The sequence below is a fragment of the Dreissena polymorpha genome, chromosome 1 (assembly GCF_020536995.1).
Source record: "Dreissena polymorpha isolate Duluth1 chromosome 1, UMN_Dpol_1.0, whole genome shotgun sequence".
NCBI classification, from domain to species: domain Eukaryota; kingdom Metazoa; phylum Mollusca; class Bivalvia; order Myida; family Dreissenidae; genus Dreissena; species Dreissena polymorpha.
This window is the reverse complement of record NC_068355.1, coordinates 113,543,335-113,558,211: the sequence shown is the minus strand read 5'-3', so window position 1 is coordinate 113,558,211 and position 14,877 is coordinate 113,543,335. Positions and strand designations below refer to the sequence as shown.

At 37.9% G+C, this 14,877-nt stretch overlaps 1 protein-coding gene and 1 long non-coding RNA gene across 14 annotated transcripts in view; both read right to left on the bottom strand.

Annotated features, from left to right (window-relative positions):
• The window catches only part of LOC127845231 (mediator of RNA polymerase II transcription subunit 25-like), a 66,518-nt gene that overhangs the window by 20,655 nt on the left and 30,986 nt on the right, over nucleotides 1–14,877 (bottom strand). For 11 of the 13 annotated variants that reach the window (XM_052376044.1, XM_052376063.1, XM_052376057.1 and 8 more), the window contains exons 10-15: nucleotides 13,202–13,341; nucleotides 7,537–7,743; nucleotides 6,285–6,960; nucleotides 5,501–5,606; nucleotides 4,988–5,162; nucleotides 1,012–1,170 (exon numbers count right to left, since the gene is read on the bottom strand). In XM_052376044.1, coding sequence (XP_052232004.1) covers nucleotides 1,012–1,170; nucleotides 4,988–5,162; nucleotides 5,501–5,606; nucleotides 6,285–6,960; nucleotides 7,537–7,743; nucleotides 13,202–13,341 — 1,463 coding nt within the window. The remainder of the gene's footprint in view (nucleotides 1–1,011; nucleotides 1,171–4,987; nucleotides 5,163–5,500; nucleotides 5,607–6,284; nucleotides 6,961–7,536; nucleotides 7,744–13,201; nucleotides 13,342–14,877) is intronic. The other 2 variants (XM_052376088.1, XM_052376049.1) reach the window with 2 other exon arrangements.
• On the bottom strand, nucleotides 7,879–9,785 carry LOC127845560 (uncharacterized). Its single transcript, XR_008033258.1, has 3 exons — nucleotides 9,266–9,785; nucleotides 8,976–9,120; nucleotides 7,879–8,262 (listed from the first exon to the last, which is right to left on the bottom strand). It is a non-coding gene; the product is annotated as an uncharacterized LOC127845560 (long non-coding RNA).

Sequence of the window (14,877 nt, the reverse complement as noted above, 5' to 3'; positions counted from 1 at the left end):
GAGTCATAGCAACATGGGTGACATATATAGTAAATATCAGGTGACAAAAAAGATGAAAAGACCACTAGGCTGCTGCTTGTGACATATTAGATGGCTCAAAGCAACATTGTAGGCAAATTTATTTTGCACGTAAAATGGGGTTTCAAAACTACTTAAAATACCAACTTCGAAAAGGATTTACACTAAAATTATCACTAAGGATTTGTCTGGAATGTTTATTTAAAGGAAAGAATTGAAATAAATGCTTCTTTATGTTCCTGGTTCTAGTAGGCTTTTTCCAGATAAGACATGCTTTTTCAATTATGTTTAATAATTATATATATTACAAAACAGTATGAATGTATTTTAATTGTAATAATATGCTTATTTGTAAACAAATGTGTTAACAATGATGTTAACGCCCTATGAACCAGATTAATGTTTTGTTTACATGTACTTGTAGCAATATGCCTCTGAGAAATAGATCATTATGCAACAAAATGCTACCATTCACCAAAGAAATATTTACTGGCATATCATAACTTAAGTTGAACTTGAAATTAACACATCAGCATACCTCATGTGAAATTCAATTTTAACAATATTAACCATTTAGCAAAATTAACCTGCTTTCAGTGTTTCTATGACAAACAACACAATGCAATTTAGCCAGAGACTTTATAAATATTATGAATTAAGAACTTTCCTTATGTTTTCCCCATTAAAGCTTTTTTAATATTGACCTAGGTCTATTCTTACCTAAGCCTTGTTTTGGGAAAACATGGCTTTATGCATGTGCGTAAAGTGTCATTCCGGATAAGCCGTGAAATCTGTACAGGCCAATCAGGAACAACAATTTCCGCGTTAACTGAATTTTCTCTAAGAAGTGAATTTATTTACAATTAAAGTGTCAAGTGTTGTCCCTAAGTAGCCTGTGAGGATTTCACAGGCTTATCTAGGGCGACACTTTATGCACATGCTTCAAGCCCAGTTTTTCCAGAACGAAGCTCAACTGTTCCCATGGCAACCTACCCGCTGTTTCTGCTGGGTGATGACCTGTCGTATGCCATTCACCACGCCTGACTGGTCGTTAGGGATGAGGCCCACAAAGGACTTGCGCTTGTTAGAGAACAGGAGGAGCAGCACACGGATGTCACAGGCCGTGCTGGGGGGAAAGTGGACACAGCCAGCCTGCAACATACACTCTTGGGCCTTAACCAAAGGGAGCAGCACCCTGCCTCCCAAAGGTCCCACCCTGCCCTTTCTGACACCAATCATGCCCTTTCTTTTATCTAATCAAAATGTTATACAGAAAGCTTATTTTATTAATAAGATTAACAATTCTTTGAATTACCATACATGTAATAAGAAAATGTTTAAGTACATATAACCCATGCTATATTGAAAAAATATCACATGCAGGCTTAAGTACACATTTGACAAAAAAGGACCTTGCCATTATAAAATTCTAGCTGGACTACTGATACAACACCAGAGCCTAGTTACCCCAACCTCAGGGCAAGTAAAATATTTTTAATCTCAAAATTCAAGGACTTCTAAGTATTTTTCACAGGCATGGCGAAATTAGAAAAAATCTGCCTGTCATCCGGACAGGCATTTCAGAAATTGTGCCGGTCCGGAGAAAATTTAGCCGGACCGAAAAACAACAACAACTTAACTAGAAAATTCAAAGATGGCAGCGATCACATCTTGATCTCTTTATTCAACCGGCCTTTAAATTGATTTTAATCCCTTAGAGGTTACACTGGCAGCTAATTGGTGTTAATCGGTTGTGTAATGTCAATCATGTTGTGAAAAATTCGCGTGTCAGTTTTTATTACATGTATTCCCTATTAGAACGGTTCGGTGCGATAATTTCAATAACGTATGTGCAAACCGAATAATTACCAAATTAAAGTTATTCAAAACGATTTAAACATTCTTTCTTTAATATGATTGCAGTTTGGAGCGGCTGTTAAAATATACTGCGCACAGTACAAAACAAGTAACCTGACATTTAATGATTAAGGCATTTCATTTTTCAGAACGTTTACTAGTAATTAAAGGGGCCTTTTCACAGATTTTTTTTAACTTATTCATTAAATGCTTTATATTGATAAATGTAAACATTGGATCATAAAAGCTCCAGTAAAAAATCAAGAAAAAAATTTAAAAAAGGAAAAGAACATTTCCCGGACCAGGTTTCGAACCAGTGACCCCTGGAGTCCTGCCAGAGTCTTGAAGTAAAAACGCTTTAGCCTACTGAGCTATTCCGCCGAGGACACACTCTTGACGTATTTTATACCTTATACAAGCAATCTTCGTAGTTTCACAAAATTTAACGACAAAAACAGAACTCTCCAAATTATTCAATCGTTTCGCGTTGCAACGCTTTATAATTTTTAGGTTTTAAAATCGTCAAAAGATGCATATAATGGCTATATTAGAGCATGGTTAATGTTCAGTATTACTGTTTCCTCACAAATATCATAACTAAAACGAAAACTTACGAATCTGAAACAACTTTTTTCAATTTTGTCAATTTACCAAAGCGTGAAAAGATCCCTTTAATTAAATAAAAAGACGGTTTATTTACATGCTAACGCAGTGTAATTGTTAACAGAGATTCATTTTCATTTTTGACCAGTATCAGAAAGTCCCCGGGAAGCACTTTTTTTACATGGCACTGCATATGATGCAATAAAAACATTTCTTTGTACATGTATCGTATTGCATTCAATCTAAATTTAAATTCGCTCGTCCAATGAAAGCTCTGCCCCATAATGCACTGTACTCTTTACACTTATGAAAAATGGCGTATGCATATGGTTGTGTTTATCACGATACCATATTTTATTGTCCTTATCCTACTCGAAAAATATGTCAAAGCTATCAAGATCATTTTTGTTAGAACGCAGTTGGCGATTTTGCAAACGAGTTTAAAGTAGGTGTTGTGCAACAAGTTGGATTTGCTAATTGTACGTAACAAACCTACAGCAAACATCAAAACAACGAGCGATTTCATTTTCATGATGTAGTAAGCGATTTGATCTCCGAATTTTCAACTTGAAAAAAAAACACGATTTGTTTGCAATCATTTCACATTTTGCCGGTCACCAGGACCGACATTCTTGTTAAACCTGCCGGACCAAATTAAAATCTGCCGGTCAGGACCGGCGGACCGGCAATTTCGCCAAGTCTGTTTTCAAGGCAAAATTTTATAATGAAGGATGCATTATCAATAAAATATTGCCAATGACAATGTTGAAAACAGCAAGATGATACAATAAATTAACTCTATCCAATAATTTTACTGTATTTATTTTAATGTTTGCTGAAAATTAAAAAAACCTAGAGATTTGTCACAGACGTGGCGAATACCCCCACATGCCGCAATGACACAGAATATTTTGCATCTTGTCTTCACAAAAAAACAGCGAACACCATGCTCAATGTTTAAAACATGCTTAGTGACCCCGTGACCTAGTTTATGTCCCGGCATGGCCCATGTTCGAACTTGACCTACACATCATCTAGATAGAACTTCTGACCAAGTTTGGTGAAGATCGGATAAAATTACTTGGATTAGAGAGGGGACACCATGCTGAATGTTTAAAACGCATTAAGTGACCCAATGACCTTGTTCTTGACCCGTCATGACCCATATTCAAACTTGACCTAGACATCATCTAGATACAACTTCTGACCAAGTTTGGTGAAGCTTGGATGAAAACTACTTAAATTAGAGAGCAGACACCATGCTCAATGTTTATAACGCACCTAGTTTTTGACCCGGCATGACCCATATTCGATTTTGACCTAGACATCATCTAGATACAATATCTGACCAAGTTTGGTGAAGATTTGATGAAAACAACTTGAATTAGAGAGCGGACACTTAATGCAGACTGACAGACAGACCAACCGACAGACAAGCTCACTCCTATATACCCCCTTAAACTTCGTTTGTGGGGGTATAATCCATCATCTTTACTTAGATGAAAGAAACAAAATATATCTGTTACAGTCAATATTATGGATGTGTCTTTTGCAATAAGTTTATCTTTCAATATCTTGCATTTCACATCCTCAGCTCAATGCTATATCAGTAAACTGTACAGCATGACAAACACCATATGCATTTGAATCTGATTATACACAGATCCACTATTGACTAACATATAAATCAAATCATGTTTTTCTTTTTTCATTTTCAAGCGACACTCTTCTACAATGTTTTTAATTTGTGGGTAAGATCCCCGTGGCATAGGGGAAATGGTGCCCTCCTAGCAATCGGGAGATGAGGTCACATGTCCGATCCCCACTTTGTGAGTGTTCTTTAGATCTCCCCCAAAGACACCTAGTACAGATTCTATCCATGTCCCAAGACTCCTTGCATAGTTCAGCACATAATCTTCTATCTACAAAGAGTGCTTTATTAGAGGAAGAAGAGTAGACTGAACTATGATTTGCAAACACTGGTTTCAGTGACACACATTCACTGTGCAGATTTCTAATATTTGTTGTTTGTATTTAAAACATAGTCTATCGTTAATTGACACACACATTTCATTATTCCCTACTAACTATATGATGTCTGTCGTTTATTTTATTGTTATTTTTCATCTTTGCAGTTCATCATAAGTTCTTTTCTGCTTGTCCGCCATCTTGGATGATGCTGTATGCAACTGGCATGATCAATTGTGATACATTGACTATTGCCAGTATTCTCAGCAATAAAGAGAGGTATCAATAGCAAGCATAAAATCGTTTATATCTGGCTACATTCCCTACCAATAGTTAAGTATTTTGTTGTTCAGCAACAACTCGACATGCTCCGTTAGCACTCGTTTTACAGGATTATAACTGTATTCTGTTTGTAATCTTATTGGATTTATTTGGAAATTTTGGCATTTTGGGGGGGGGGGGGGGGCGGGGGCAATTTTGGTTTGATTTTTTGGAAAAAACGGCAGTAATTTGGGGCAAAAAAAAATCACTGTGTACTCACAAAGCCACTGCCCATGACCTTGTACAAGTTACGCGTGTCGTCGAGGTTCGTGTTCTGTTGAAAGTGGAAGGCCACCTGTCTGCTGTTCTTGAACAGGGGATGTAACTGCGGCGAGTTCAGCAAGGCCTGTGGCATCAGCTGCATTATGAGCACAGACGGCCAGCGGGAGGTGTTCCTGAACGAGGTATATCATACATTCAGAGTGGATTATTCCAATGGCAAAGCCTGCCAAGTGCCTGATAATAATCTGCATAAAGGACTAATTGAACCACAATTAGCCCTTAACAACAAATGGAACATACAATTAAAGTAAAATCTAGCTGACAAGCAATCAAACATAAATTAAATATCAAAGAGACCTATGGCCCTCTTTACCACCAGGGCAGAGACTTACCGGTACCACTGACAACTTCCTTAAACATTTTCAGGTACAAAAGAAGTGTAGGTATTATTATATTCGTAATATTACCAAAGCTAATGTAAACTCTCTATGCTAAGCCAGTGACTACATACAGATCTGGGTCTGTGTTGGCAATGGAGACCATGCAACCGAGACTACGAGTGATTCTGGCAGCAGGACCGGGTATCACCGTCTTCTTATCCTGCCACTCCAGGTTGCCTGCAGCGGAACATGAATAAGTGACGCCAACAAGTCAGCACAAAAATAGTGCAAACAGTTGATTTTGACACCATCCTGTATTCTTCAGATCATAGGTGACATGAACTGTTGTTCATATGGACTAACAGAAAATATTTCTGTACTAAATGACCTCATAAGCTCATTTTATAACGAAACATTAACAAACAGGTATTGCAACCCTTTAATTATAAGCGAGTATTTATTGATTAAATGTAGTTATACAGACATATGGAGATAATAAAAGATAAGATATCACGAAGGTTTCAAACATAAAATTGCTTACAAAGTAAGAATAATTCAAACAGTATTTTCAAGTGCATTTTTGCAATATTAAGAAAATAAGCAAACTTAGCTTATGCATGGGCATTTGCAGAATTCAAAAAACAACAGGCAGGCATGACAATTTCCTTTTTATGTTATTTTTCACTTAGGGTAGGTCTCTTCTAAACAAAAATCCAGTCTACATGTAAGTCGAAATTGTCTTTCCTGATTTGCTTATGCTGACTGCACAGGCAAATCTGGTAAAACAATTTATGCACATGACTTTAGCAACGTTTTCAGAGCGAAGCTAACATGTATTTTTGCCATGATAGGGAATTAATCAACCTATATTGGGACAAATCAGATTGTTGACATACAAATAAAAAAATAACACACCCTTCCAGATGATGGTACGATTCTGCAGAAATCCCCCTTGCTGATCGTTGGGCCCAGGTATCCCAGGTGCCACACCCTGCTGATTCAGCCCTGCCTGCATCCCTCCCTGTCCAGCCATGTTGTTTGGTCCCACCATACCCGGCCCGGCCATGTTCATCCCTCCCATGGGCGCTGCCCCACCGCCCATACCCATAGCACTCATGGTTGCAGCGTTCTGTCCCATTCCATTTCCCGCACTCATCCCTTGACCTGACATACCACCGGCCCCACCCATGCTGCTCATGCCCCCCATATTTTGTCCAGCCATGCTATTGGGAACACTCATGACATTGTTTGCCCCGCCCATATTCATGTTATTGATCCCGCCCATGGATTGTCCCCCACCCATTTGTTGTCCCCCACCCATTTGTTGCCCTCCCATATTATTGGTTACCCCTATATTCTGTCCACCCATGTTTGTCACATTTGGTCCACTCATTGCACTGGTTGCACTTATTGTCTGGTTTATTCCGGAAGCTGGCGCATTCACCATTCCTGAATTTTGATTGGGCCAGCCAGCTGTTGTGCCAGGTTTAGATTGGACAGGCATTCCCTGACTCATGGTGCTGTTCAGGGACATCATTGGGTCAGAAATTGTTTGATTGCCTCCTGTCATTCTGTTACCCATAAAGTCACCCTGTAACAAAACAAATGTCTCACAAAAAACATGTTTGAATATGCTGTACATGTCTTTTTCACAGTTCCACGCCTTAGTCAATGACTAGGTTCAATGGTTCATAGTGCCCTAAACTTGTTTATGCCTCTAAGAATTAACTGCAAAATCTAAAAAAATACTTTACTGAAATGAGCGTTTCAAATAAATAAATCTCATAAATGCAGACACTGGTATTTTATTTAAATGTATCCCGCTTTATGTTTGTGAATTTCACACCTAAAGTTTGCCTCTTGCAGGATTTTGAGGTTGTTTTTTTCTACCAAAAATTTAGAACATACCTCTTCTTTACCGATGCCATGGTTTGCATGTGCTTATAACATTTCTTCTACAGCTTACCAATGTTTTCAAACAATGTGTTTACACTTATCAAGATTGAAATGACTGGACACAGATATTAGTATTGTGCTACAGACATGATGTGATTCATCATGCAAAATCAATCATAATTGACATTTTTTTTTCAAAATCTTCAACATGCAAGACTTTGAACAAAACCAATAATAAATATAAAACCAAATGACCCAATGCATGGCTTACTTTGTCCCAATAATCACCAGCACTCACCGCCCCTTGGTTGGTCACAGTGGGGTTGATGCCCTGATTGGGTCCAGTAGCCCTGACTTGGGCAGGGCTAAAGGTCATCTGCTGTGGGGGCTGGGAGGGGGCCTGGGGCTGCTGGGTGGCCACCATGCCGCCCGGGGGACGAACCATGGGGCCTTGCATCCGGGTCTGTTGGGTCTGTCCCTAGGGAAACAGGTTGCAGGATATAGCTCACAAACTTTAGCATTACATAAGCCTATATGCAGCCAAACAGTCCATCCAGACTTAGCGTACACATGAGTACAGCTGTCATCTGGTTTAAGCAGTCAGTCTAGATAACAACAAGGGCTGTTTGTAAAACATGCATGTCCCCCATATGGGCTCTCAGTTGTAGTGACAGCCATTTTGTAAATATGTTTTTTGTCACTGTGACTTTGACCTTTGACCTAGTGACCTGAAAATCAATAGGGGTCATCTGTGAGTCATGATCAATGCACCTATGAAGTTTCATGATCCTAGCCATAAGCTTTCTTGAGTTTTCATCGGGAAACCATTTTACTATTTCGGGTCACTGTGACCTTGACCTTTGACCTAGCGACCTGAAAATCAATAGGGGTCATCTGCCAGTCATGATCAATGTACCTATCAAGTTTCATGATCCTAGGCATAAGCGTTCTTGAGTTATCATCCGGAAACCATTTTACTATTTCGGGTCACCGTGACCTTGACCTTTGACAGAGTGACCTCAAAATCAATAGGGGTCATCTGCGAGTCATGATCAATCTACCTATCAAGTTTCATGATCCTAGGCATAAGCATTCTTGAGTTATCATCCAGAAACCATTTTACTATTTCGGATCACTGTGACCTTGTCCTTTGACCTGAAAATCAATAGGGGTCATCTGCCAGTCATGATCAATGTACCTATGAAGTTTCATGATCCTAGGCATAAGCGTTCTTGAGTTATCATCCGGAAACCATTTTACAATTTCGGGTCACCGTGACCTTGACCTTTGACCTGAAAATCAATAGTGGTCATCTGCCTGTCATGATCAAACTACTTATCAAGTTTCATGATCCTAGGCATAAGCGTTCTTAAGTAATCATCCAGAAACCATTTTACTATTTCGGGTCACCATGACCTTGACCTTTGTCCTTGTGACCTGAAAATCAATAAGGGTCATCTGCCAGTCATGATCAATCTACTTATCAAGTTTCATGATCCTAGGCATAAGCGTTCTTGAGTTATCATCCGGAAACCATTTTACTATTTCGGGTCACCGTGACCTTGACCTTTGACCTAGTGACCTGAAAATCAAGGGGTCATCTGTGAGTCATGGTCAATCTACCTATCAAGTTTCATGATCCTAGGCATAAGCATTCTTGAGTAATCACCCGGAAACCATTTTACTATTTCGGGTCACCATGACCTTGACCTTTGACCTTGTGACCTGAAAATCAATAGGGGTCATCTGCGAGTCATGATCAATCTACCTATCAAGTTTCATGATCCTAGGCATAAGTGTTCTTGAGTTATCATCCGGAAACCATTTTACTATTTCGGGTCACCGTGACCTTGACCTTTAACCTAGTGACCTGAAAATCAATAGGGGTCATCTGCGAGTCATGGTCAATCTACCTATTAAGTTTCATGATCCTAGGCATAAGCGTTTTTGAGTTATCATCCGGAAACCATTTTACTATTTCGGGTCACCGTGACCTTGACCTTTGACCTAGTGACCTGAAAATCAATAGGGGTCATCTGCGAGTCATGATCAATCTACCTATCAAGTTTCATGATCCTAGGCATAAGCCTTCTTGAGTTATCATCCGGAAACCATTTTACTATTTCGGGTCACCGTGACCTTGACCTTTGACAGAGTGACCTCAAAATCAATAGGGGTCATCTGCCAGTCATGATCAATGTACCTATCAAGTTTCATGATCCTAGGCATAAGCGTTCTTGAGTTATCATCCGGAAACCATTTTACTATTTCGGGTCACCGTGACCTTGACCTTTGACCTAGTGACCTGAAAATCAATAGAGGTCATCTGCTAGTCATGATCAATCTACCTATCAAGTTTCATGATCCTAGGCATAAGCGTTTTTGAATTATCATCCGGAAACCATTTTATTATTTCGGGTCACAGTGACCTTGACCTTTGACCTAGTGACCTCAAAATCAATAGGGGTCATCTGCGAGTCATGATCAATGTACCTATGAAGTTTCATGATCCTAGGCCTAAGCGTTCTTTTAGTTATCATCCGGAAACCACCTGGTGGACGGACCGACCGACAGACCGACCGACCGACATGTGCAAAGCAATATACCCCCTCTTCTTCGAAGGGAGGCATAAAAATTAGTCTTTATAACACCTGAGTATAACGGTCACCTGCCAGCAACCAATATATTTCACACCAAAATCTATTTGTCATCTGTTTTATACAATCAAGGGGCATTCATTTCAAGGTGTGAAAAGTAAACACTAAAATCAATCTGTGTTGTTGTCTTTAACCTCTGACTTAATAGCATCTATTGTGCATCTATTTTGGGGCTAAAGAATTTGATTGTGATTACTGCCTTTGATATAATAAATGCAACCAACTAAGTGAAAACAAATACTAGAATCTTGAGGTTTGTTTTACTGTGATAATTACGGCGAAATCTTCAAAATAAATTATATCAGAGTACCGTAATTACTCTAAGTTTTCCGACAATATAAGTTTTTCCAACTTCCCCTTTTTTAGCCAAAATAATTATTTTTCTTGACCTAATTTTAGGACTTGCATGTTTTCGTCTATCATTAATAACTCTTAATTTTTGGAAAGTATATTTTACAGCATTAGTTTTACCAGATTTCAACACTGTAATTGCTTATCTTGTGGCACTTTGATCATGGAGTTTTACAAACGGATTAAGGTCATAAAACCTGGGAGACGCATGTCTGAAGGCCATGTACCATAACATTTGCGTAATTGCGTAAAAAGCATGTATACCAGTAGAAAACAATTCCTTCACCCAACAGTATTTTAAATGATATCTTCCTATTGAGGAAGCAGTATGTTTAATGTTTTTATTTTTTTGTTCTATATCATTTCAGGCAAGAGTAAGCAAAGCTGTGAAGTTGTTTTTATCTTAAAGGGGCCTTTTCACAGATTTTGGCATGTTTTGAAGTTTGTCATTAAATACTTTATATTGATAAATGTTAACATTCAATTTTAAAAGCTCCAGTAAAAAATCAAAAATAAAATTTAAAAAAGGAAAAAAAAGTAGCCCGCCGCAGGGCTCGAACCAGTGACCCCCGGAATCCTGAAGTAAAAACGCATTAGCCAACTGAGCTATCCTGCCAAGCTTACATTAAATGCGTATTTTATACGTTATATAAGCAATCTTCGTAGTTTCACAAATTTAAACGACAACAACAGAACTCTCCAAATTATTCAATCGTTCCGCGTTGCAACGCTTTATAATTTTTATGTTTTTAAATTGTCAAAAGATGCATATTATGGCTATATTAGACCATGGCAAATGTTCAGTAATACTGTTTCCTCACAAATATCATAACTAAACCGAAAATTTGCGAATCTGAAACAACTTTTTTCAAATTTGTCAATTTACCAAACCGTGAAAAGGTCCCTTTAAAGTAGAAACACTTTTGTGCATTGATTTATTGCTTTTAGTTTAATATAATTCTATATTTTGGACATTTAATAATTTTTGTCTCTAAATTTTTGGACACATGAAATGTTTGAATATTTTCCATATCTAATTAATGATCACTTATTAAAAGATTGCTGATAATTGTTGATTGCAGAAAAAGGTCACATGATATAACTCACAAATGGTAGCCTGATACTTGCCTATATGCAATAAGACATGTACAATCAAAGTATGTTGTCAAAGAAAACATTTGTTTTGTTACTGAAAGCAGGTGATATAGATAAGATAATATCCCTTCAACTAATGATTCTGTTATCTTTTATCTTCTGAAACAAGTGCACAAACAAAACCTAGTAAGAATGAAGGACAAAATTCTCATACACTTCATAAATATTGGATCAATGTTGGGGAGATATAGGACAATATATATTTAAATTAATATTTTGTTGAAAAAATTACCTTGACACAAATGCACACAATTTCTTTTTTTATATTTTTATACATAATCAGAAGCAGAATCTTAGCAACGAAATCTTCATTTGTCACCCACCCAATTTCTATAATTCAACTATGGTAGGCCTAATGTAATTAAAGTAGCAAGGTAGGGAGACCACGACTACAAAACATTTAACTTTACAACAATTAATTTAACAACAACTTTTCTTGGTTTTACAGATTCATTATAATGAGATTGATTGTAAACAGACATATTAAGGGAAATTTTCCCACTTGTGATTTACTTTTTTCTGGAGGTACAAAAGCTAAAGTTATATTTTGGTTTAACAAAAAACATTATTCATCAAATTTTTTTCAAATGCGTATAATTTAATTTGTAATCTGAAAGGCATGGCCAAGTTGAATTGCCAACATAAACATATATTTTGTGGACATCCTTCCTCTTTATTTAAATATGCAAACATTAGACTACAAGTACAACATCACTCATTCATCCTCCTGGGAAAGCGTGGGCTTAAATATTTGATTGCTGATAAACCTTTGTAGCGCAGAGAACTCAAAGCTCTTTACTTTGGGTTAAAAAATAGATAGTTTTTTTTTAAGGTGGAAACTTTTGTTCTTAATTACGAAAACAAGTTGTTTATGCTGTATCTACAAGGCTACTGTCATTGGGTTTTTGATGAATTGATGAGTCACAGTTCAAGTTATTGTATAAGACTTTCTGTGGATTGTGTGTATTCAGCTTCTTAAGCGCTAATTGGCTGATACGATTGCCAAGAAGAATTAGTTTGAAGGCTGACCTCATGTACATTAAAGGTAAATTCAATAGAGAACATTGTCAAAGGTGACAGGCGCCATGAAACTGTTTATCTTTGATGTTGGGCAAGTGGTATTATTGTTTATAGCACTACACAAGCATGAATGTGATGTACAATGAAGGCACACAAATCCGTACTAAACAAGATTAAATTGTGAATGTTAGATTAATAAAACAAATCAGGGCCCATGCCATACTTGCAATATTTTGGACACAGCAAAATAACCAAGCACGATAGAGAGGACCGGCATTGTACGCAGAGTCCCCTCGATGGGTAGGCAAAAGTCATCATAATTAAAAGATCCATTAAAGCTAAGAACTATTTGTGAAGCATTGAGACTAAAAAGGAGAAAATCAACATACAGGAGAAGAAATCACAGCCTTGAATCCACGTACCATCAAGGCTACCGGTGCAAGGCTAACTTACCATTGATTGTGGCTGCTGCATCCACGTACCATCAAGGCTACCGGTGCAAGGCTAACTTACCATTGATTGTGGCTGCTGCATCCACGTACCATCAAGGCTACCGGTGCAAGGCTAACTTACCATTGATTGTGGCTGCTGCATCCACGTACCATCAAAGCTACCGGTGCAAGGCTAACTTACCATTGATTGTGGCTGCTGCATCCACGTACCATCAAGGCTACCGGTGCAAGGCTAACTTACCATTGATTGTGGCTGCTGCATCCACGTACCATCAAGGCTACCGGTGCAAGGCTAACTTACCATTGATTGTGGCTGCTGCATCCTGTGTTGTGCTGGTTGCTGTATTGGTTGCTGGGCTGGTTGCTGTATTGGTTGAGGTGGTTGCTGATAGACTGGGGCTTGCTTTTGTGGCTGAACCGCCTGACTGGTCAATTGACCTGCTAGACAAATAAAAATGGCCCAAAATGACTATCTATCACTGAAATAGGTATCAGGGGACAAAAATATTCATAAACTGCACTCGTCCTGCAGGACGAGTGCATTAAAATTTTCACTCGTCCTGCAAACACACGCACTCGTCCTTCAAATATGTGTGAAATAAAGATTGCAAAGGGCTGATATGACTTATAACATTTCCTAAAGTATATCACTGCTAAGCAGTGAAATAAGTTAATTTATTTATGAGGAACACAAAATAAATAATTTTTTCTAATGCTCGCGTGCTTTCCGTTTCAGACGTTTAAAAAATCGCCCCCGCCCCCTTTTAAGAACGCTCGTATGTCAGACATTTTTCAAACGAAATTCAGACTGGTTTAAATCTGGTTTAAAACCGTACTTCGCGCTTAAATAATTCTTAAAAAGTCAATACTAACAGTGACTGCAGTCGCATGGTTCCCTGTCAACATGTACGCGCAAAGCTTACACCAAAAAGCCAATATTTACTCGGGACACAAGTCTCGCATAACAACGCGCACCTGCTGTATGAAGTTTACAATTACAATTTCCGGTTCATTCGCATTCTACTTTCGGAATAGATATGCTTTTAGAAAATGAATTTATTAAATGAAAAATAAGTCTAACTGGTCAGAAAATTCATTTTTTAACATCAGCTTTTTTTTACTCGTCCTGTAGGACGAGAGCTTTAGGGAAATTCACTCGTCCTTTCAAGATTTCACTCGTCAATACGAGCGGACGAGTGGAATTTTTGTCCCCTGGGTATGCACTGAAACTATTAATGAATAAATGTGTTGAACTTTTAAGTTAAACTTAGTATTCAAATTTTATGTTATCCCTCAATTAACAACTTCAAGGGAAACACCATAAAATTATCAGGTCAAGGTGAACGCCTTTGTAGAACATCAATGATAGAAATAAGTGGTTCCCTGTTCGCCCAGGGCGTTTATTCTAAGGGACAGGCAAGTCAATTTCTTTTATAAAAAAGTTTGCTTCAATATTCTGTAATTTATCATTAATACCCATCAAATAGAAATTAGCTCCTTTGTACAAAATGAATATTCTGTGAATTCTTTAGGCCAATTAAAACACATTTACATTATTTACATTATTTGTTTTAGCAAGTATGATATGGACATGTCCTTGATAAATCTGTTTGCCAGTGGGGGAACAAACCATTATAATTAAGTTTATATCCCTGAACATCCTCAGTGACGGTAACAACAGGTATACAGCAACTGAATTAGCCACATTCTGGTAAAACATTCTGGTAAAACTGGGCTGAATGCAAGAGCAACAAGAGATGTGTTTGTCAGAAACACAATGCCCCCTAATGCGCCGCTTTTTTTGTTGACCTTTGACCTTGAAGGATGACCTTGACCCTTACCTTTTACCACTCAAAATGTGCAGTTCCATGAGATACACATGCATGCCAAATATGAAGTTGCTATGTTCAATATTTCAAAAGTTATTGCAAAACTTAACTGTAGGTTTAAGTTTTTGTGTGTTTTTTTTTTACCTTT